The sequence below is a fragment of the Melozone crissalis genome, unplaced genomic scaffold (genome assembly GCF_028551555.1).
Source record: "Melozone crissalis strain CALT ecotype California unplaced genomic scaffold, PUWL_Pcris_2 ptg000013l_1, whole genome shotgun sequence".
Taxonomy (NCBI): domain Eukaryota; kingdom Metazoa; phylum Chordata; class Aves; order Passeriformes; family Passerellidae; genus Melozone; species Melozone crissalis.
Genome location: NW_026535791.1, coordinates 49851884 through 49875201, shown reverse-complemented (window position 1 = coordinate 49875201; position 23318 = coordinate 49851884). Strand labels below are relative to the sequence as shown.

Here is a 23318-nt window from a genome sequence, read left to right as displayed (position 1 = left end):
GCAGAATGATTCACAGTCTGCTCTGACTTAACAGGAAGCAGTGATTAGAGTAATCATTCTGCTTTTGTACCAGTGATGTCTCAGCTAGAAGGAGGTTTCTTTTGAAGGCAACAAGGAAAGATGCAAAAAACCCTGCAGTAATTCCAGAGGATGATGTCAGGGTTGATCAGATATGATTTCTGTGGAAATAAGGTGTGTGTATCTAGACTACAAGAGAAAACTGAAGGGAAATCACACATATTCTGACTTTCTAGCAGAGATCCATGCTGCTTATGGAAGGTGAATATTTACTTGTTTCAATTTTCTTGTTGTCCCTAACCATTAGAATAGGAGCAAGAAAAAGTGAACTTGATTCCTGCAGAGAAGATTTAGACCTAATTGGGGCAGTTGTTAAATAGACTAGTTAAAGAGTTTGTGCAGTCCCTAGCTTGTTCTTAATGAAGCCTCTAGTGAAACAAGCCAGTGCTGGAGGTGAGCTGGGTGTACTTGATTCCATCTCAGTGATTTAAGCCAGGCTTACAGCACTGTGCTTCTGTGGTAGAAGAAGAAACAAAGAAGTCCCAGGAAGGCAGCCCTGGAGTAGGAAGTCAGGTAGGAAAGATGGTTCTCTATTCTGTCATTCTGGAGGGTTTCAACAAATGGGAAATTGCTACTTCCCTTCCCCAGAAATTCAGGGGAGAGCTGTGTTGGGTTCAAAGTTGCATGTTTAGTGTCTGCTGAAGTGTCAGTGAATCAATGCTTGACTGGTTTATCAAAAAGGGAAGCTTAGTAAACTGCAGGGGTTAAAATTAAAGCAGTGAAGGCAGACCAGGAGCTGAGTGTAGAGCTGTATTTCATAGGCATGAGGTTGCCTATATTAGCCTGCACATACTTGACTATGCTAATTTCATCTTTTAGCTGTCGCTGCTGCCCTTCTATCACTGCAATGTATGTAAAAAGGACATGAGGTTTAGTGGGAAAAGTTCTGAACTAAGTTTCCTGGCCTGAGAAGTAGCAGATCTTTCATTGGGGATTCATCCATGTCTGGCCCGGCAACTGAATTGAAAGTCATTAATTGAAACTGCAAAGCACATGATGATACTCTTCATCCCTGGAAAAAGTGGGATGTAGTTCAAAAAAAGGTATGTTTGTTGTCTTTTGACTTGAAGACAGCAGTGTGTAGATTGGGAAAGGAGCTTTCCCAGAAATAGGCAGAGACTACATGACAAACTTAGTGGTAGATAATTTTCTGCTTGTGTTCATAAACTGTAGTAAATGAAGTATGAAAGGTTTTCTGTGCCATGTTTAATACTGTTGTTTCTAGTATTGAGGATTGACTGAATCATTGTTTGTGGATATTTTATTGGGGTTTGATTTTTAACAAATCATTGCTCTTAATTCATGCAATTTTCATCTTGAGATTTTCTGATTTTATCAAGGGACTGCTAGAAAGAGTCTGGTCTGAAAAGAGGCAACGTGGTGAACATTTAAAATGAAAAGATGTTTTACTCTAGTTTAATACTTACTCAAATATTTATTTCAAGAAAACAAGAAGGTAGTTTTTCTATTGGTGAAGGGAGCCATAGTGCTTTGTTCTGTGAAACTAATCCTTAGAGTCTTCTCATGGGAAAGAGAGATGCTGCCGTGGAAGATAATGTTGGAGTCTTCTCTCTTGTTATTTTTGACTTCTGAAAGCAAATGTGAGGGGTGTTAGTCTCCCATGCAGACTAATAATACTGTATGATGGAGAGCATCTTTGTGCTTTTATTTAAACCATATGTTGCTGTTGCTGAAGTTTTAATTCCCTCTCCCTCCCCAGGAACTCATCTGCTGTGCTGTTGATACTTTATTAACAGCAATATTTTTACGGCAGTGTCTTCCTAGAAGTTATAATTAATATCAGGTCTTCATTGTGTCTGTGAGTGCACACACAGAGAGAAGATACTGCATCTTGAAAGCTTTAAGAGTCGAGCTTGAAAGTGATATATGAACCAGCATGCAAAATTCAGCTTGGGGCAGAGCACAAGTTGAGATGGGAACATCACAGCATGAGACCAACTTGTGTGTACTCTTGCCTCAACTCAAATGCTGTGTGTAATTCAGCCTTCCCCCTGCTGTCTTCAGCACAGCCTGAAAAATGGAAAGATACTGGAAATTAATGGAGGCATGGAAGGCAATAATGAGTCTTTACTAATAATCATAAAAAAATTAGAATTTAGTATTTCTGTATTTTCTCAGTGCCTGTTGTGTTGTTCTACCTGTGTGGCATTGGACTTGAGGAGTGATGTGCATGGAGGCCTATTTACATACAGCAATTGTTATTTATTTTCTCTCTCCCTTCAAATGGTTGACACCTTTTCTTTATTTGTTTGGATTTTTTTCCCTGTTCAGTTCATGTCAGTTTGGAATATAATCTTTTCCTGCAGAGGTTTTTAGCCTCCTGCCATGATGCAGCAGAGGAAACTTCTGGTGGTCTCAAGAGCTGGTAGTGTTACATCTTAGGAGCTGTAATTGCTGAAGTAGTAGCAAATAGCCATGAGAGTGCTACAGTCAAAGATTTTACAAAAGTAAGGGACTGTCATGACTCTGCCCAGGTTTTGAAGAATCCAAGAATGCAGATGATAACTGACTGAAGTCTGAAGTCTCCTTAATCCAAGCCTAACTAAGATGACATACTTAAGGAGTAGGAAAATATTTTAAAATTATTTCAAATTATAAAATGTGTGTCATTTTATCAATTTACCTGATTGTTGACATTTTTGCATCTGAAATCACAAGGCAGCTGAAAAGACAGCAAAATGACTGTGATGTGCCAATTCCAACCCTTGTAGCAGTGCTGCAAAGCACAAAATCAGCTGTTGCACTCACAGGCACTTGAAATGCTCGTTTGTTATGCTCATGCTCTTTGAAAGAAATATGCATGGTATCATCTCAAAAGGTAAAATTGCATTGTTTGCCATACATAAACACCCTTTTAGGTATTTCTCAGTGGCATTCCTGAAGGTGACAGCTTTAGCTGAATTATACACATCTGCAACATGACTGGAACAGGATAGGATGCTCAGGTTACATTATCAAGATCACTGATGACTCATCACCTGCATCAGAAGAGGGGAAAAAACAGCATTTCTCTCAAACACTTGTATGTCTGGTAACTTCAGTTATACTCAGAACCCCTAGTATAACTTCAGCTATGTGTATTAGCCTTGCTTCCACTAGTCAGAACTGTGTAAGTACAAGATTTCAAAAATAATGTGCAAGGGAATCATTGTGGGTATTCATTGTTACAATAACTATACTGTTTCAAATTAAGTGACTTTTCAGAAAAACTGTAGTTAATGCTGTTTGGATTGAGTCCTTTCTATTCCTTGATATTGTACAAAGGCAACCTTTAAAAATCTTAATTAAAAATTAAGAAACTGAAATCTGTCTCTTAGAAGCTGCTTTTATTGGTAGCTAGAAGAGTGTCATTGCATTTTTTGGGAGAAGTCTTTCATTTATGCAATATATGTAGAAAGTTCCTTGATTCTTGGAACTGTTTTATATTCTCTAAGAAGCTTTATCGGATTTGATGCCTTAACAGAAGTTTAAGTGGCAGAGTTGTGTACGTTGCAGTATGCTTCCATTAACAACTTTATGAAAAAGTTTTCTTTGCAGGGCATAACTTCTAAACTAGATTGGTACAGCTAGAAAGTACATATGAAAAATGAGGCTATGAATATCATACTGAGTATTTTCTATGAGGTTGTTTGCATACACAAAAAAATAGTGTCAACACCAAGATATGTGAGGCAATTGAAGATTTCCTCTTTGTTAGAATTCCAGAGGCATCTACAAGAAGATCACTTTGTTTCATAGTGTGACACCAATGTGCTTTCATTAACATTGGTACATCTTCTGTGGAACGCAGATGCCATTACAGACTCCTCAGCCTCAGTCTCAGTCTGCTTCTCAGTTGTGCAGGTGCTAAATAGCCCATGACCTTTTTTACCTTTAAATACAAGCCAACTAGGGCAGGAGTCTCTAAGCCATAATACACAAGCCACTTAGTGATACAGGTCCAGCACATAGCTGGGAGCTATTGTTGTCCCTGGTGGCATCTGTCACAATGCTCAAGGAGGGGGAACCTGGGATTTGTTTTCTTTTTTTATGAACATAGATCTGGGCTCAACACAATTTTTTGGCAGAAAAGGCTATTTGTTTTGCAGTGCACTTTTCTTCATCTCCTTGGTATCAGTGGGTTGCCCTTTAAAGATTGGTTGTGTTTTGCTGTGGAGCTTATAAGAAAATCATGTAGAGCTTTCTGTTTAGTACTAGTGTTTTGATTGGTGTAAAGTACATATCCAAGTAAGATACAGAAAATATTATGTGTGCAGTGTTAGCATTTCCCATTGGTGCAGGCTATTTGCCTATAAATGTCTTTACAAGCCTGTTCCCTGGCTGGTTGCTGTAGGACTGGTACCAGTCTCAGCATGTGTTTGTGAGCCTGTGTTTTTATGTGTTAGCTCAAGGAGCTGCTTTTTATTAAAACTGAGTTTCAACTGAGGGAATTTGGAAAATTCTTATGAGCTTTACTCCTCAAAATGAGACACGTTTAACACTAATTGGAATAATCTGTCTAACAACATGGAAAAGAAAGCCTTTGTGTGGTAAACTTCTTCTGTGTCGTGTTGCTGCTCTGAGGAATAGAGCAGTGAAATCCAGTCTGATTAAAATCAGTAGGAGTCTTGTCAGGATTTTCGTCTTAAGACTTCTAAGCTGTACAAGTTAACCACCCTCTTAAATGAAATTAATATTAAACATCTTACTCTAATTCCCTATTTCCTGGGAATTACAGCAGATATGGAATATATAAAAATAACTTCTTGTTCAGTACAAGAAGTTAGAGCAGAAAAGCTTCATTGGTGTAAAAAGGCATTGCCAGTTAAAAATGAGCTATGCAGAGGTAGTTTGGCAATGTCAGGAGTAAAATTCTGTGTGTGTGTGTATTTGTGCATCTGTCTGTCTGTCTCTGTAATTAAGTGCCACACTTGACGGATTTTCAGTTCAGCTGCTGCTTGCTGAAAAAAAAAAAACATTTTCAGGAAATGGTCCTGCCTGAAATTGCTCTTAGCTTTTATCAAAGGCATATTTAATTCTTTCATCAAAGTTCTTTGAACTCTGTTGAGAAATATTTCAGAGATGTCACAAACACAAGTTATAGGTGTTCTTTGGTTTATAATCTATTTAAAATCTATAGCCATTTAATCAGAAGGGAAAGCAGTAACGTTTAGTTTATTGAGAAAATTCCTAGCTTTTGTGATGCATCTGAATGTAGTGAATCTTTCTCTTTTTATTTAAATTATGCTTTGCTTTTCAGATATTCTTAGTGCAGGATGAAGCAATAGATGCTTGCTGAAGCTAAATCAGGAAAGCTTTGTCAATTCTGTTCAGTCCCTGACATGAGTGAGTACCTTTGTGCTTTTGGTGCCTCAGGTGGCTCCAAAGAAATTAGAAAAGTGTCTAAGCAGCAGCAAAATTGAAATTCAAGAGGGGTTACATGTCTGACCTGCTTAGGCATTCTGTAAATTCCACTTTCCTGCATCTGTAGGCAGTTGATATCTTTGTAAATCTGCTTGATTATAATAAATAAACAGAAAAAAACCCCAAACTCTATATTAGAAACTGACTTATTCTGTAAGGGCAGGCTGCTTGCTGGTTTTGGCACTTGCTCCTTGACAAGATGGAGAAGTTGTGAATGCAGATGTTAGGTCTTGGATAGGTGCAGCAGGAACCATCTGACAAGGTCTCACATGGTGCCTTAATATCATATCAGTGTCATCTACATATCTGTAGGGAAAATGTGGGGTTACAGAGCCTCACTGGCTTCCAGCTGGACTGTTTGTGCTGGACCATTTGTCATGGAAATAAATTGCTTTGCCTCAGTTCTAGCCAATACCCAGATTAAATGTTGGTTCAGTTGTTGCCTCCGGCACTGAGGAATTACTCAGGGCTGTTTTATGCAAATGCACGGATTTTCTGGGGCTAATCAGTGCACTCTCTCTAAGCATTTAGGAAGTCAAACCGTCATTGCATAGGAGAAGGGAACTTTGGTAAGAGAAAGAGCTGAGAATAATGAAATCCAATATTGAAGTTTCTTCTCAACACTAGTTTTGCTTTTTGCTATAGCTGGAAGCAATTAAAGTTGTTCAGTGAGAAGTTACATTTTCTCAGCTCAGCTTATATCTGTTTAAGCCTATTTCTTGATCATAGGGGGCATTAGAAAAACTGCGATTCTTTAAAATTATTTGTTTTGTACATAATTAGATTATTGTAGTCTTCAAATGTCATCTTAACTAATCATTGATCACACTAATATGTTTTCCACTGGCATTGCTAAACAACTCTTTATACAGAGAAGAGGGAAGTAAATTTGATGTTGTATCTGGAGTCTGTCAGTGAAAATTTCGTGCTGTCAAATTTGTGCAAGTCTGTTTTGCCAGGACTTACCTGGGGAAATGTACTTAGTTACTGAGTGTGTGGAGAAAGGAGGGGAAGGCTTTGTGGTATCCCTGCAACATGTGTAACTTCCGTCTGAAAATCGTCTTGGAGAAAAACAGCTACACTGAAAATGACAGATTCGGTAGAAAATAAGGCACCTGGGATTAACTGCTGCCAAGGAAACCTGTCCAGAGGTGAAGGTTTTGGGGAGAACACATTAGTGGTGCTTCTGCTGAGGTTTCTTCGAGGAAGGGAGCAAGTCCTTGAAAGCCAGGCAGTCTTGCCAGCAGCTTCTGTTTCCAGGGGGGTGTGTGGATACACGCATGAGGCCAGGTATGGGCAAAGACAGTACTGGGGACTTTTGTAATGCTGTTAGGAATTGCCAAAAAACCCAATTGAAACAAGGTTGCTGGGTCTAGAAGCAGCTCTCTTAATGCTGCCTGAAATCCTCTTCACTAGCATTCTTTGTGTTGTGGACAGATTTTTTTCTAGGTGAATTACTAGCAGTTGCTTTTTTCCACAGACAGGGCTTGCAGTCAGAGGAGTAGGGGGAAAAATATGGAAAAAAATGCCACATTACACATGTTTGCTTTTGTACTTTTTCCCCTTCCCTATTATTGCATCTTTTGAGAAACACCTCATTGTAGGACTCAGGCTGTATGTTCTCTAACCATACTGTGTATTGAAATTTGCTGTTGGTGTGCTGTACTGTGCCTCTGTGTGGTTTCAGTGCAGAGCAATGGTCTCATGTGGTGTATTGTGTACATGGGCATCCCTCATTGCACAGAAAAGGGCCTGTGCCTGCCCTTTTTACTGTTGCAAAACATGTTTACATAGGGAGGCTATCAGTGAGATTACAGGAGGTACCAAAATGACATCTGTGTGTGCAGCCAGGACCAGTCCCAAATGGAGCAATTGGGTTTTCCTGTTTTACCAACTGGTGGGGTTCCAGCAGTGCTGCTGGACTTTTGTTCTCTGCACTGGAAAGGAAGAAGCTCCCCAGCAGCATGTGGGAGAACAGTGCCAATGTTTGGGGCACTTTGGTAGTATTCAGGTGTTCAAAATCTGAGAGGGGGGTAATTCCTTCAGCAGTTTTTCTGATGAGGACTGAGCTGCCTCATCACTGCTTCTCTTACCTTTGCCCAGAGCTGTAGGCACACAGTTTGTGGTAATTGGGAGTGGGGCAGTGGCTGAGCCTCATCCCCAATGGGCCACAGCTGTGAGCAGCAGGTGAGCAGCACTGACAGCAATGAGCCATGGAGGGCCAGGGGCACTGACCAACCACCAAAGGGAGCAGAGGGCACACAGGTGCACTGCATCAACATGAGGGTATAAAAGGCTGGGCTAAAGAACAAGAAGGGCAGACTCTTGCAGCCTTCTGATGTGGTATGGTGTTACTCTGTTTGGGTTAAAGCCATCTGAAATGGTCTGATGATAGTCTGTGTTTTGTGGCTCTCACAACTGCAATATGTGCTGCAACACAGAGCTGTTGTTCCTGAGGAGGCTGTCTGCAGTTTGGTGTGTGTGGTGTTCTTGAGCTGCTTCATGTGCCCTGCACACACCTTATTTGGTTTCTCAAATGGCAGTGCAGTCAGCTTCCTGCAGAAGGGGTACAATGGTGTTGGGGTTCCTCACATACCCCACAGCAAAGTGAGTAGAAACTGAAGTCCTCTCCACTTTCCTCCTCAACCTGGAAGTCTGTGTGGATGCTCAGTCTGACTGCTCTTCCTGGGTGAAGGCACTGTATTGAAGAATTGGAGAGTCACTAGACTAGAGGGGGTGGTAGCAAGGGAAAACTTGGTTTGCTGCTGACTGTGGCCCCACCTTGTAATGGGAAAGTCTTGAGTTTCTCTCAGTTTCCAGTAGCACTTACACTTCTAATAAATAATCACTTGTTTTGTGGTGTATGGTGAGTGCTTGGAGCAGAGATCCTGTTCTCATCTGATTGCATTTTAAAAGAGGGAATTGTGTAGATGTCAAAATCCAGGCAAGGGCTGAGCCCTGATTGGTATGTGCCTTTCAGCAGGCAGGTGAGACACCAGTCCCTGCAGAAGGGCACCAACAGGGATGAAGCTGAGCTTGTCCCATTGCCATTTTCTTTGGATTGCTTAGGTGAGCGTGTCAGAAATATGGATTGTCCTGTGCTCCTCTCACAAGGCTCCACTTATTATGTTCTAGTTAGGGAGTTTAGCCCCCAGTAGATTCTATTATGAAAGGCAAATACTGGGTGTTATTAGGGCAAAGTTCTTTGGAATCCTTGTTCTGAGCATTTATTAGGTTTATGTGTTCATCTTGTTCTTTGTGAAGTTTTGAAGAACTTCTGCTTGGTCTGATCTGGTTGGTCTTTAGTCATTGCTGGTTGGAATCAGTTTAAATAATAAATAATAATAAAGTAAAATAAATTTTGCTTTATTTTTTTATTTAGCAAATCTGTGTAATTGTTAAACAAAGTGAGAAAATAGATTTAAAGAGCAAAAAGGTTTCATAATAAAACTCTCCCATGCATGAACTTGAAGAATATTTGAATACTTTTACTGGCAGAATTCTTGTCAACTGGTTCTGTTAGCCCAGTGTATCTAATATTCCTAACTGTAACATGTTATTTGTTATATATATGTCATTATGTAATATGATGTCTCCAAAGGCAGCCAGGAGTCAGTGCTGTCCTTCTGTTTTCCTTCTGAAGAGGTGAAGAGAAAGCAAATGTGTATTTAAAGTATTGCTCATTTCTGGTTTCACAGTGACTGCCAAAGTATCCAGAAATAGATACTGTAAGTATTTTATGCTCCTGTACCCGGCCCTTTAATCTCCTTCAAGAAATGGAATCTTGCCCTTCTGTGCCCAGTAGATGTTGCTGTTGATTCAGTAACACTGAAAGAGTACAAGTAGAAAAAAGCTTTAGGAGCTTGGAAGATTTATAAATATTCCAGTAGCTTATTCAGAGAAAAGAGGCTACTTAAAAAACAAATGTAGTGCCTGTATTTTAATTTATATATATTGGCCTTCCAATCTGTATCATAAATGAGAAGTAAGCATTGTGTGTTACTGATTTAATGTCCTGTGGAAGAGCTGCATTGAAAGTGGATTTTGTACCTTGCATCTCTGTTATGGTTTTACTAAGTTTTTGTATTTTTATCCTCATCCCAAGAAGTGTGAATCATACCAATCATGATGATATCTCTGTAGCATGGTGCAATTTTGCAAAGCTATGCTGTATGACTGGAATAGGCATTCCTGTAGCCTTTCCCAAGTCAGCATTGTTTCTTGGGAGCTGGAGCCTTGCCAAGTTGCTAGAGCACTTTTTGGGATGAAAACCCATTGCAGAGGGTGGGTTTTGCACACTCTTATTGAAGGAGACAAAGCAAGGGAGGTAGGGCACTTTTGGAGAGGAGGCTGGAGGAGAAGAAAGAAGAAAACATTTAAAGGTGCTGTTTACTGTTCAGTAAGGTCATGTGTAGGGGAAAGTTTTTAAATTATTTTTTAATGCAGTCTGGTCTTCTAACAGAGTTTGAGAAATAGTTTGTTATTGAGACCAAAAATGTGTGACTGAAATACTAAGTAGATAAGCTCACTGCTGAATTTTCATTCCCTGGTGTATGGGAAAACACCTGCAGCTGCTGGTTTCCTTGGTAACAAGTTCACTGCAAAATCTAAATGCACTGCACTAAGCCTTTCAATTGTACTGCATTTGAGGAGAGTTTAACATGCACACTTGGACCTTTTGATACATGAGTTTCTCAAATGCCCTGTCATTTATGCTGGTTTTGCATAAAATACCTAATTAGCGGAGATGTGCAACATGTTTTGGATTTTGGACAAAACTACAAAAAAGGTTGGTATTTACAAGTCTAAACATGGCCTCTGTATGTGTGTGTAAATATTTCCTTACAGCATCTTGTCTTCTGAACACTTTTAAAATCTTGCCTTTTAAAGCTCAGTGCTATTGCTTGCATATTGTTGAGTCTTAACTGCTTTTGGGAGTTGGAGATTTTTGGAGTTGGAGTTGGAGAGCTGCTGAAAAGAATTGCCAGTACATGTGCCATATAATAGAATTTTGGCAGGAGATTGGTTTTATTTGTCTAAGTAATTCAATATGGGGTACGTGTATATGTTCTCACAGATGAGTATTTTTGCTCTGACTGAAAGGAGTATGATTTCATATATTGTGTTAGAAGATTTTACTGATGCTTATGATTAGCTTCAACTGTTTGGGCGAAAAAAATCTGTGGAACAGTGTGGTTGTGTTATTATACCAGAAAAAATAATTTAAAACCTGTATTGTTGCACTTTAAGAAAGAGAAACTGTTGAGAAAGTATTGTTAAAGAGTTTGATTGTTTTTCAGCAAGTATGTTTAGCATCTCTTCATTGTGTGTACGTGGATCACAAGTACATGAAGTAGAAATCACATTTGTGACTGCCTTTCTGTTTGTAAAGGGGTTTCCTGTATTTATTGGGAAAATAACATACAGTACTGAGAAGACTAGGCAGTATAAAAAACAACAACATATGTTGAGAAAACATTGTGTGTAGCTTGTCAAATATTATAGCCATCTGCCAGTGACTCCATGGTGGGATTGCTCGCTAAAATAGGCTTTAAAATGTTTCATAAACTCCTTTTTCTTTCTAAAAGGAGGCAGCTGTTCACATGAAATGATGTATGGGTTTAGGTACTAGACTCTTTGCATTTGGGGTCATATTCATGAGTATTAAACAACCTTTGAATCTGAGACCTCACTGTGTTTTCCCCACAGATAATATTGCATGTCATTAATGAGATATATCTTTTTAAAGTGCTGTCTCTAGAAAAGACTTGAAGTTTTTGTGGGCTTTTTTATTACTATTTGTTTTGGGTCCTCTAAGTTAGTATTGCATCAGAAGGGTCCATGAGCTCTGTGTGTACAAGCTGAGCCTGTTGGGGGGATTGAGGAGGTGAGGAGAGCAGACAGATATGCTATCTTTTACATGAGAAACTAGTCTTTAGTTTTAAATGCTCCCTTGCATGTGTCAGGGAAAAAGAAAAGGGACAAAAGGAGAGTGAAAGAACTATTTGTACAATGCAGTTATTTGTGCAATCAGTTATTTGTGTTCCATTTTCCAAATTCCATCATACCCCTTCTTGCTGCCTTTGCACTTTGAAAAACATAGATAACAAACATATTTTTTTCTATTGTAGAGCAGTCAATTTAGATCCTTGAAAAGTATGCTGCCTCATTCTGTGAGGGAATAAAAGTTAAACCATCTAAAACTACTCTGCTTTTGAAAGCTCTTTACTTACAACCCACTGCACCACTGATACTTACTCTACAACATATCCCATTTGCACATACATGTGACAGTGAAGAGAAATCTGATACTTAGAAAGATGAAGTAGAATAACAGTTCATACATGTAATTTTGTTCTATGGAAAGTGTTTGGATACTTCAGGAATCTCTGATGTCTGTATTTGATGACATTGCTTCAAACATTAGTTGTTAGGTTGTTTATGGTTATGCATTTATTTGGTTTTACAAAATAGGATCTTCCAGACAAAGTTACATAATGGCTTTTGCTTCTGTAACAGGGGATGCTAGCAATGACAGATCCTACCATGCTAAGAACTACAGATGCAAAAGTGACTATTTCCCTCATGCCTGTCTTGTTTTTCTCTAAAGGGTTGGTTGAGATCTTGAAGGAAGTAAATGGGTCTTGGGGGGGGGGGCTAGTGCAGATCAGTCTCTAGGGGCTGAAGAGACTCCTCCTTTCATGTGTGTTGGTCTTGTTATAATTTAGCAATTTTCAGGTTGGGCCTTCCATGGTATCTGGTATCCTTAAGCCTCATCTTTATGCTGCCCTTTGGAATTCTGGTTTTAAATTACATTTCATAATGCTAACCTTCCTGTTCTCCCTGCTGCTTGTCTGTGCCATGCTGATGCAGTGACAGTATTCAACCCTGAAAATGTGTTCCTCTTGTGTGCACAAGTAGGAATGGTGAAGAGAATGCAAGTGTTCTTCTTCAGGGATTCAGATTTACCGTGGCCCTGATGTTTTGAAGGTCTGGGAGGGAGCTGGCAGCTGAAGGAGTAATTTACAGCCCATTGAAACTGATCTTGTAAAGAGAGGAGCACTGAGAGCAAAATCTTGCAGAAACAAACTTGAAGCATTTGAGAAATGGCAAGAATACATAACCTGAGTTTTTTTGGAAATCTTACTTGAAACTTTTAGATCTTATGAAACGTGACATGACTCGATGAAAACAGGTACAGTGCAAGAGCAGCATGATTACAAAGCAGCTGTTGAAAATAGCAATGTTGAAGATACTTTGATTGCCCTTCTTGGTGCATCCTGGAGATTAATTACCAGTAACTTTCTGCAGCTGACCTGACAGCATCTGGGTAGGGCTGGAAACCAGTGTCTCCTGAACTGGAGTAGGAAATGGTGTACTGTACTCTGGGGCTGGGTCTGTGAGTGTGTCCCTCTGCATTAATCTTTGTGGATTTATGGGCCAGCTCTTGATCGTGGTTGTGATATTTTTTGAAGTATTTAGTAATTATAAAGCTTAAATTATATAAAAGTGAAATCAAAGAAACCTCTTTTATCAAAAAGCACTTAATTTTATTGCATTTTAAGTAAGTGAAAAACCCCTAGCATTGGGGTTTTTTTTCACTTACAAGCAAATCCTTACAAGTTTCTCACTGACAAGCAAATCCTTGTTTTGGATTGGAAGTAATTCGGAAGAGTCAAAGAGGAAAAGTAAGAAAAAGCAACAGTGGTATGTAGTCAAAGAAACAAGGAAATGTATACATTCTTGCTTATATTTTTCTTTCCAGAGCAGTAACAGTTTAGGACTGTGGTCATTTGAGAAAACTAACAGTAGGACTTCTGTACTCCATATTTCTTATGGCTTACTCCATAAGCCTATTGAAGCAAAAACTCAGTCTTTCTGTTTTAAGGAAGCATGAAATGGTGGTTTGGATATGGCTTACAATATAAAGAAACCTAGGTTGTCTTTTTTTTCCTGACAGTTCTACCATAGTGCAGCAGAGTAACTATAAACTGAAGAGTAGTCATTTTCCCTCATCTACTGAGGAGTTTGTGCAGATCATCTCCCAGGAAAGATTAGTTTAATTTGACCTGTTTGAGAAGTACCATATTCTGTGAAGAATATTAAATGAAAAATGAAGGAGATCTGAAAATACTATTTCAAATCCTCACCAAAAAAAACCCCAACACAACAAATCATTGTAAATTGGATATAGTGATTTTTGCTTGTCAAGAAATGAAAAATGCCTTTTTTAGAGGCAATTTTTTCCCTACCTGGAATCTTCTGCCACTTTTGATGGTACCTGCTGTATTAAGCATCCACCAACAAAAATAAGAAAATAATGCTACTTTATTTACTGAGGATTATTTGTATTAAAATAGAGCAATAGATCTGGTAAGTAAACAGAGAAGTTTTCAAGCTCTGTTGTAAAGGACACAACAGCACCATTGCAGGACATGTGACAAGTGTGAACATATTGCAGCAAGACAGATCTTGTTTGAGGCATGGCCTCTTTGGCTGCAGGTGAAATGTCCTTGTGGTTGTTGGAAATTACTTTCCTATTTCTAGATGATTAATAAAAATAGATTTCTAGATGAGTAATAGGAAGATTACTTTCCTATTTTGAGATTTTTAAAATTTTCCTGTTTTGCATTAAGAGAAAGGCAAGTCCTTTAAGAGCGCTTGAGGTGCATTCCAGGAGGGAGGGCAGCACCCAGTGTGGGGTGGTCGGCAGCCTTGGGGCAGCACATCTGCCAGAGGTGGGTCTGGCAGCTCAGCCAGGCCAGCCACAAACTGAATCTTCCCACCTCCCTGCATTCCCTGAGCATTGCACTGCTTCCTCTTACAAAAGGGAAAAGCTTTCTGTCGCCCTAAAGCTGCACTGAATGCTACTTTTTAAGATGTATAAGTGGAAAAGGGCGGTGACATTTTAAGATCCATCCCATTCCATCCCTGGAGGTATTTAAAATCTGTGTAGAGGTGGCACTTAGGGACACAGTTGAGAGGTGGACTTGACAGTGCTGCACTAATGGTTGTACTCAATGATCTTAAAGCTCTTTTCCAACCTAATGGTTCTGTGATTTAAAAAAAGTTCCAAATTAAAGCTGACATCCTTCTACTGAGCCCTTTGTCTGTGTTAAAATTTGTCAGCCTGTTCCTCAGGGGTAAGCACTTCAGCTTTAGTCTGTGTAATCAAATTGAATGGTCCTGGAAAAACTCTGATTTTTTTATTCTGAGTAGGTTTTATATAGTTGATTGTATGTAAAATTAGCAATTATATGTGGCAGTTAAATATCACTTTCTGTTAGAGAGGAATTTCATGAGTGTTTTAAATCAATCCTGACTTGAGTGGTAGACCTGCTGAACTTTTCTGTGTGCAGCTTTTTCTTTTGAAATAGGGATTTTTACAAAGTAGGGCATGTCATAAAATTTAGACTTTTAATACTCAAAATCTGAACACACACAAATAATTTGATTTAAAGCTCAGTACTTTTTAGGACACCTCAAAGGTTTGAGCACTAAAGAAATGTTGGACAGACTCTTTCGGAGGGAAGAAATTACTTTTATGACCTCTCATCCAGCATTTCCTGTGAAAAGAAAATCGTGCTAACAACAGAAGACAAAAGGTGGGTGTTTTCTGGATTAATTTAATTTCAGCATTTGCATACATAATACTAAGTCTGGGAAGAATATGGCTGTGGCATCTCTGCACCTATACTCTACCATCTATTTAATTATCATGGTACCAGTAGCTGATCTTCCTGAAACCAGAGCTCCCTGGCATCCACTGTGTTATTTTTCTACATTTAAATTACTGTGGTTTCATTTCTTTTGGGGTTGGAGTAATTTCCCTTGTGAAGCCTTTCCTTTATACATATATATGGAAGTGTCCCAATGAAGGAAATAACAATGATGTTTCATTTCCTCCCATATTACTCTTTTTTGCAGCAAATTCATTCCCTGCTCACCTTTATGCTTCCTGTTCTCAGTCTTCCTAACTTCCTGCACAAAGTACTTCCTTCATCTATAAAGATATCTCAGTAAACTTAGAAAGAAAGGGTCCTACTTGGCACTGCATTGGCAAAAGACAACATTCATTCATTTATTGCCATGCCTGCTTTTAGAGGAGTGCAGCTGTGGGCACATCTGGATAGTTTAGCTGCACAGTCTGAAGAAGAATAAAAAGACTGGAACACCCCTCAGCTGGAGCAGGGGCAACTGGAGGTGTTACATTAAATAAACTCTTTCAAGGCTGTTGGCTCTGCAGTTATTACTGGCAAAAAAGGACAAAGAAATCTGAATGAAGCACTTACAAAGTAACTTGGTACTCTTTAGGAACACAGCAGACCAGTAGAAGAGATTCAAATAACATTTCATCCAAGCAAGGGAGGCTGGAGAAAAAGACCCCGCCTGTTATGCCAGGAAGTATTGAAACCTGTGATCTGGTCAATTGCTTTTAGTAAATTCAGGCTGAAGAGCCTTACTACAAAACTTCACAGCAGTGTGAGAAATGCTTCTCTAGCATGAAGCTGACACAGGTTATGAAAGGAACAGAATAGGGAAAGTTAGTAACTAAATTAAGCTTTAAGAACTAATTGATGTGGAGGTTTTTTTGCTTTGTTTTGTTGGGCTTTTTGGGGGGAGGGATTTTGTTTTTTTTTTTTTTAAGGAGAAGCTAAATTACAATTGCTGGGGGAGGAAGCAAGCTGTTTGGGGAAGACTTCAAAGTACAGGGAGCTGGATTGTGGCAAGATTGAGCTAAACTGGAGAAGAGGCAATCAAATCGAGAGGCGTATGTTTGTTTTCATCTATCTTTTACTACTTTTTGCCATGAGCAATAATGGAAAAGGAAGGGGAGGGTGAAGCTTTTCCCCTACTGCTGAGTAGGTACTCAGCAGTACAGCTGATCTGGGTGTCGCCTCAGCCTAGTCCCTGTGTGGGGATATCACACATCCCAGATGAGGGAGCCTGGAGAGCAGCTGCCAGGACCTCTTCTGTATGGCACATACTTTCTCAAAGAAAAATTTATGGAGTTTGAGGAGACACTGAGGACTAGATGGAGATTTGGTCAATTATTATATTTATTAAACAAGGCATAATTTTGATGGAACTATTCTATTAACTGCTCCTGCACATCTGAAAGCTTCTTTAGTCTGTTATGAATGAACCTTGCCCATATGCAAGGCTTTGTATGAGTGTTTTGAGTGTCAAGTTTTTAAGAAGAAAAACTTTGATTTTTTTGTTTCCCTCCTTCCTCCATGTATTTGCTAAGTTCTCTGTATTTCTTGAGATTGTGAATCTAGGAACAATTTTCTCCTTGTGAAAGAGTGAGGTGTTGCCAAAAGCAGAATACTGCCATCTCTGCTTATGAATCCCAGTTTCAAATCCCAGATGCTTTACATAATAAAGCCTAACTGGGCTGATTACCAAGAGAACTCAGTCATTCAGGGAAATAAAAGGGAAAATCCCTTTTTTTCATGGAGGAAGCACTCGTGCCAAGAGGAGGTTGAAATGTTAAAAATGCATTTTCTGTTTGGATCTTTCATATCAACTGTCCTGTTTCCCTCTTCTTTCCCTTGGATTTAAGACTGGGGATCAGTATCACCCTTGTGCAGTGGGTGTATGTGGCACTTTTTGGTAGGATCTGAGAGGACCTAAATTTATAAAAACCACGTTCAATGGGTCTCTTCCCTCTCTGCAGGAGCCCAGCTTAGGTAAGTCTCCCTGGCTATGTTTGCAGTGTCTTTGGAGAGCACGGGTGCTATGGGTGCTGCATTTCTCAGCCCACCCACCCGGTCTATAGAGTTCTGGGGATGTGGTGGGTGGGGCCATGCAGGCTGGGCTGCCTGGTGCCGACCCTGTGGCACCTCTAAAAGCTGTAAGGGATGTTTGGCAGGGCGTTCAGCTGCACAGGCACAACTGTGCATCCATATGCTCTGCCTCCTCCCCCTGCCACAAGTGATGGGGCAGGGCCCATGCAAAGCGGCGGCAGGGAAACCTCGCTGTGTTTCCATTTCTTGTAGTCCTGCTTTATAGTCAATGCCGAATTTTCCTGATGCTGCAGCCACTCTTAGGCTCCATGGGTTAAACTGGAAACCCTCTTGTGGATTAGTAATTGACTGAAAAATAAGAAATAAGCGTTGATTTCGGTGGTCAGTTTTCTGTGGATGGAGGGGGAGTTGCTGGTGGAGAAAGGGATTTCTGCAGGGGTTCCTGCAGCTGTTCAACATAATCCTCAATGAACTTGAAATGGAAAAAAGCGTAGAAAAAAAATTTGCAAATGTGTGAAAGTACTTGTTCAAAGCAGTAGAATTCAGTGCTGATAGCAGACTGTTGGAGGATAAATTGGTTGTGCCAAGTAAGTGATCAGTAGAGAAGGTGAAATTAATTGCTTGTACAAGTGATGCAGATGAGAAAAGAAAATGCTGTTACCCTCACTGAGAGACCTTGACTGGCTGTGGGTAGTTCCCTGCAAACAGCAGCAGCTCCCTTGGCATTCAGCATTGGTCCGAAAGGCAAACAAAACATTACAAACCCCTGAGAGGGAATGTGAGAACAACAAAATCCTTATGTCACTGAGTAATCTCTGCTCTGCCTGCTTCTGGAGTACCATGTCCAGTTTTGTTCCCTTTGTTAGAGTAGAATTAGTGTACGTGGAGGAACGGAGCAGGCGGTCAGAGGTGTGGGCTTGCTTTTATACAAATAGGAACTAATTAGTGTAGGAAATTTTCTGTCTGGAAAACAGGCAATTGGAGGAGACATAATATCACCTACAGTGGCAGTCTGTGTAGTCATGAATGGATTGGGGATGTGAAAAGAGAGTGTTTATTTCCTGTAGGGTTTTTTTGGGTTTGTTTGTTTTTGTGGTTGTGTTTTTGTTTTTTTTTTTCTTTTCCACTGCTTCACAAAAGAGAAACTGGGGCACACAGAAAACTTCCAGGAAGGTAGTTTAAGCCAAACCAGTTTTTCACACAGCACATAGTTAAATTTTCAGACCCACTGATAGCTGATATTACAAAGATTAGCATAAAGTTAGAAGAGAAATCTTTAGGTATATTGTTGAAAGTATAATTTGCTTTAGGTATATTGTTGAAAGTATAAAAGCAAAACTGATTACATGATTATATGTTAATGACTTATGGTTACCACTCTGGCCCCCCAATATGAGTGAATAGCTGTGTCTTACTTCTGAAACATTTTCAAAATAGCCACCATTTCTTGAAAAACTAGGTCAACATATTTGGGTGAAACTGTTTGGAAATAAAATATGTGTGATGCTGCTGTGTTTGAACAGGATTTGCTGAAGACTACAGCCAAAACCAGAGTAAAGTAGAGAACTGAGGGAAGAAATAATGTTGTTGGAGCTTTCAAATCTAATAGAAGTTTAGAAAAAAGTCAATACAAATCAGGTCAAATATTATACCCATGCAGCAATGGAAATCGATTGATTAAATTAAATACATTTGTGCCTCTCTTATTATCTTTGCAGTTTCACTGAAATAGATCAGTAGACAAAAAATGTTTCCAATGCATTTTTAACTTCTAAGACAGGACTGAAAGGCTGTGCACTCCTCAAATTTCTTTATGAATTCCTGTGTTGCAGCAGGGGCTTGCCTGGGACTGGTGAAGATATTTTGCTGAAGACAATACATTAGCAGAAGTTAAAAATCAGAATTCCAGAAGCAGCTTGAATTTTTAATTTAAAAAATAATCGTATTGTATCTGAAAAATTACACCATGTCCTATTGTATTTACAGACTCTAAGTTCTAGAACTGGGCATCAGTCCTTTTACTATAAAATTCTAATTAGGCATGAAATGTGTAGGACTGAAATGGCATGTTTAATTCCATAGCATGGTTGTCATGATGATCTGAAGGGGTGTGGGGATCAAGTAAAAACTTCAAGAGTGAAAACTGCAGTAGCTCTTCCCTGAGATACAGTCATGTTGTGTTTTCAGGACTGTTTTGATTCCATGCATAGCTCATGGTCACATACTGGATTGCTTCATGCTGCAAGAAAGCTCAGTTGGGTTTTCCTGTTAAGAGTTTATTTTAGTTAGTTTAAGGTCTGTTTCTTTAGTCTGACTCATGGTTGTTCATGAAGCCATGGATGATCCTGTGTCAAACCAGCAGAGATCATAATCCCACATTTGGTTAAGTATCTTGAAACACTCTCTGTTTGATTCAGTAGAGAAGCTATGCCAAAGCTGCTTACTCAGGAAGACAAGGCTGCCTGATTTCCATGAATGAAAATGATTAAACAATTACATTATTACAAATAACCCACTTTTAGGTAAACTAACTTTCAGCCCAGCTAATTGAACCTTTCATGTGGGTGCTGTGGTTATGCTTTGCATGTTTGGAATTTGTTTGAAGGTGTAGAAAGTATATACAAAGTGGCATTGTTGGTGTAACTGAAGTTTAGCTAATGTATTAGGGTTCTCCATTCATTTTGCACAAGTGTAAGTTATTGTATGCTTGTGATTCTGAAAGTTGGCTGGTTGATGTGGTAAAATTCTTCACTACTTTTTGTCTTCCTTTTTGTTATTTCACTGAGAAACTCCATGGAAAGATGGACTTGGATATATGGGAAGCTTAAGCAGTCTGCTGATTCTCCAAGGAAAACATGAAATTACTATTGAATTGAGTCAGGATACTCAGGGAAATCTGGGATTGAACTGTCATCCACTCTTGGAGCAGGTGCTTATGAATGAGTATGTTTGCTGCACTTCTTGCTGCACCAGGAAACAGTGTAATCTAACAAGTGAGCTTTGCTGTTCTGCGTATGCAAAAATGCCTTAGGCCTTTAGCTTGCTGCGGTAACAAATCCCATTGGCTGTCTGGCATCTGGAGTTCTCCCTGGGCTGTCTGTGGGTGCAATATGGTCACACAGCTTTTGTTTGATGATGAGCCTCTGCTATCCCAGTGCACCTGCAGACATCTTCTCTCATGCCTTTGCTCCTCCTGGGTCACCACCAGGATGCCAAGAGCCTGGTCTGGTAATCGTGGTCTTGCTGCCCATCACTTGTTCCTTTGCATTAATGCAGTCTCAAATGGCAGTCACATAAACAAATTACTTTTTGCATACAAAGTGCCTACAGATCCTGTTTTTCAGTGGTAATATTTTGTTATGGAAAAGCTTGACTGAAGACTTCATTTTGTCATTTCTATTAATATTGAAATGGAAACATGTATGGCTCTAGTCATATCTACTACATGGAGCTGCTGTGGGCCTGTCATACTTTGAGTGGAAATAATGTGAATTAATGTAGTAAATGAATTATCTCAATTAATTTTATTGTCAGAGGAAGCCTAAATTATTTGACGGGTTCTCTTAAAAACTTTTTTTAGTTCATGTCCCTTCTAATGATATTGTTGAGAGTTATAAACAACTCATTACAGGTGTCCACTTATTTATCTCTGGGGGGCTGCTATTTTTATCTGCTGTATGCAATCTGTAGGAAATAATCTTTTTCTTAAGTAACACAGCACACTCCTTTTAAACATAATGAAAAAACCTCTCTTTTTCTTTCAGCCATGGACAATTCGTTAATGTTGATTAAAAATTAGGATAAAACCAATGGGATGATTAGAGGAGTGGGGGAACTCAGCAAAATTCACCATCAGCAAAACCCTGCAACAATGAGATTAGTAGGCATCAAGATGATCTTTGGATATAAAAAGTGTTGAAAGCATCATAGTTTCAATCTTGTAAGACAGTCTGTATAAAGGCAGTGGAAATCAATTATGAGGTGCAGCTGTATAGAGAAGCATTGTACTGCTTTCAGTCTTGTAGGTTTTTCTGTGTCCCTGGAAGTTTTCCAGCGGTACTGTACCCTCTGTAGTAAGTGGAAGTTTATGAGGTTTGGTTTTCCTGGGTGCCTTCTGCAGCAGTTCTGCTGCCATACCCCTTGAGGGGTCCACAGAGCCCGACTCTGAAACCCCTTTGCCTAAGGTGGGAATACAGTTGCTGTGGAAATACAGATTTCACATAGTTATAAGACTGCTGTGGCACAACATTTAAACAGACTCCTCCAAAGATTCCAGAAGACAGCTGCATTTAAAGGAAATTCGACAGCGTCTAAAGGAAATCTGAAGTCCTTAACCTTCAAAAATGACCGGTCCAGACCGAACGTGGGCTGGTGAGAGCGGGATCTCCTTGGCGCTGTCAGTGGGAAGGTGTTTTCCTTCCGAGCTGCCCATCCTGGCAGCAGCCTGGCAGGAAGGTGGAGGAGCCCCGGCGTTCACGTGAGTGAGGCTGGGGCGTTCTGCGAGCGCGGCTGCTCCCGCGGGATGCGGCGCTGCCTTTCCAGCCCTTCCCTTCCCAGCGCCTCGCAGCGATCGCGGCTGGCTGCGGGCGCACGGGCAGCGGCAGAGAAGTTCGGAGCGCTCCTGCTGCCACCAGCACTCCCGCCCCGGCTGTCCCCGCCTCGGCCAGGCTCTGCCAGCAGGGAACGTGGGCTCCTGCCTCCCTTTGTGCCGAGGGGAGCCGTGCGGAGCGATTGAAATGCAGGGCTGCGAGGCGCTGCTGTAGCGGGCTGCTCTGGGGCTTTTTCCCCCCTGCCTCCTTTAATCCTTGAGCGGCGGGGCAGACTTGCTGTGGATTCTTTTTGTTTTATCTGAGAATGAGATGCTGGCTGAAAATTGAAGAAATGGCCCTAGAAGAATTGATGCAAAGATTAAATGCGGTTTCTCAGTGCGCTGGTAGGAGGAGCTGCTGGTCTTAAATAATGTGTTGTGTGGATGCTGTTAGTGATTTTGTGGGATTTACAGAAAATCCTGGCAATCCGACTAGCTTTCTTTATGCATGCTCTCATTAATAGGAAAGAGAACATTAAGAGCTTTTGTCAGCAGGTTAAACTTTCATTGATATTAACACTAATTAACATTTTTTTAGCGCTTAGTTATTCCTGAAGCATGCTTTAGAACATCATTTTGAGTAGCTGTTAGCCCAGTCATGTACTCTAAATGGGTCTTGATTCCCTTTTTGTCTGACTCGGCTGTACCTAAATTGGGGGAATTACAGATTTGTCTTGTGAAATGGGTCTGAAATGGAGCAGTGAAAAGCTGAGCTAACTGTAAGCACTGCAAGCCAGTATTTTGGGTGGCTCTAAATTGCACTTCCATGAGAATGAAGAGTTGCATGAATTAATCGTGGTCAATGTAGTTTTACATCTGTATGGATTAAAAATTAGAGCAGATCTCCTAAAATGCTTTTAGCACTGTAGAAATACTATGAAAATTTCTGAGATTTTTTTATTTGTTGAAAATGTGTGTAGCTTGCGTGCTCAAAACTAGAACTAAGAAGCAGTGCAGAATGAGGTGATCTTTGATTAGATCTAGAAGTGTTGTCCTGGCTATTGCTCATGCAGAGAATGTGAACATATTTCAGAATAAAAAGTTACCTGGAAAGACAAGTGAGGTGGTTTTTGCATCCTTTGAAACTGCTTGGTTTGCCCTTTATTCCTGGCTGACAGATGACAGAAGTGTTGCATCTTCTTGTCACGTGAGACAAAACAGTGATTTGAAAATACAGACTATTATATGGTATTACTCATTGCAGTATAAAAACTTGGAATTTATCTTCCCCTTTTCCTAGTTTGCTGTTTCCTAAGGGTGACTTTTTCATCTTTTTCAATTTCCATGTGGTGGAAGCAGATAATTAGCAAGATGGCTGATGCTGTAGGCTGATGAATACACAGATTAAAAGACAAATATGGAATGAACAGATCAGCTGCCTCTGTTTTCTTGGATAGGGAAAAAATATATTTTACCTTCTTAACAACATTTTTTGGGGGGGAAACAAGATTTGATCTGACAAGAACAAGCATTAAATT

General features: G+C 39.9%; 1 protein-coding gene across 7 annotated transcripts in view; it reads left to right on the top strand.

Moving 5' to 3' along the window:
* MCF2L (MCF.2 cell line derived transforming sequence like) overlaps nt 1–23318 on the top strand; it is a 156433-nt gene that overhangs the window by 11614 nt on the left and 121501 nt on the right. Inside the window, exon 1 of one of the 7 annotated variants that reach the window (XM_054271489.1) lies at nt 10178–10291. The exons of 4 other annotated variants lie outside the window; for them this stretch is intronic. In XM_054271489.1, coding sequence (XP_054127464.1) covers nt 10201–10291 — 91 coding nt within the window. In that variant the 5' untranslated portion in view covers nt 10178–10200. Of the gene's footprint in view, nt 1–10177; nt 10292–17137; nt 17196–21815; nt 22186–23318 lie in introns of those variants that run through there. 2 more of the 7 variants (XM_054271492.1, XM_054271490.1) reach the window with 2 other exon arrangements.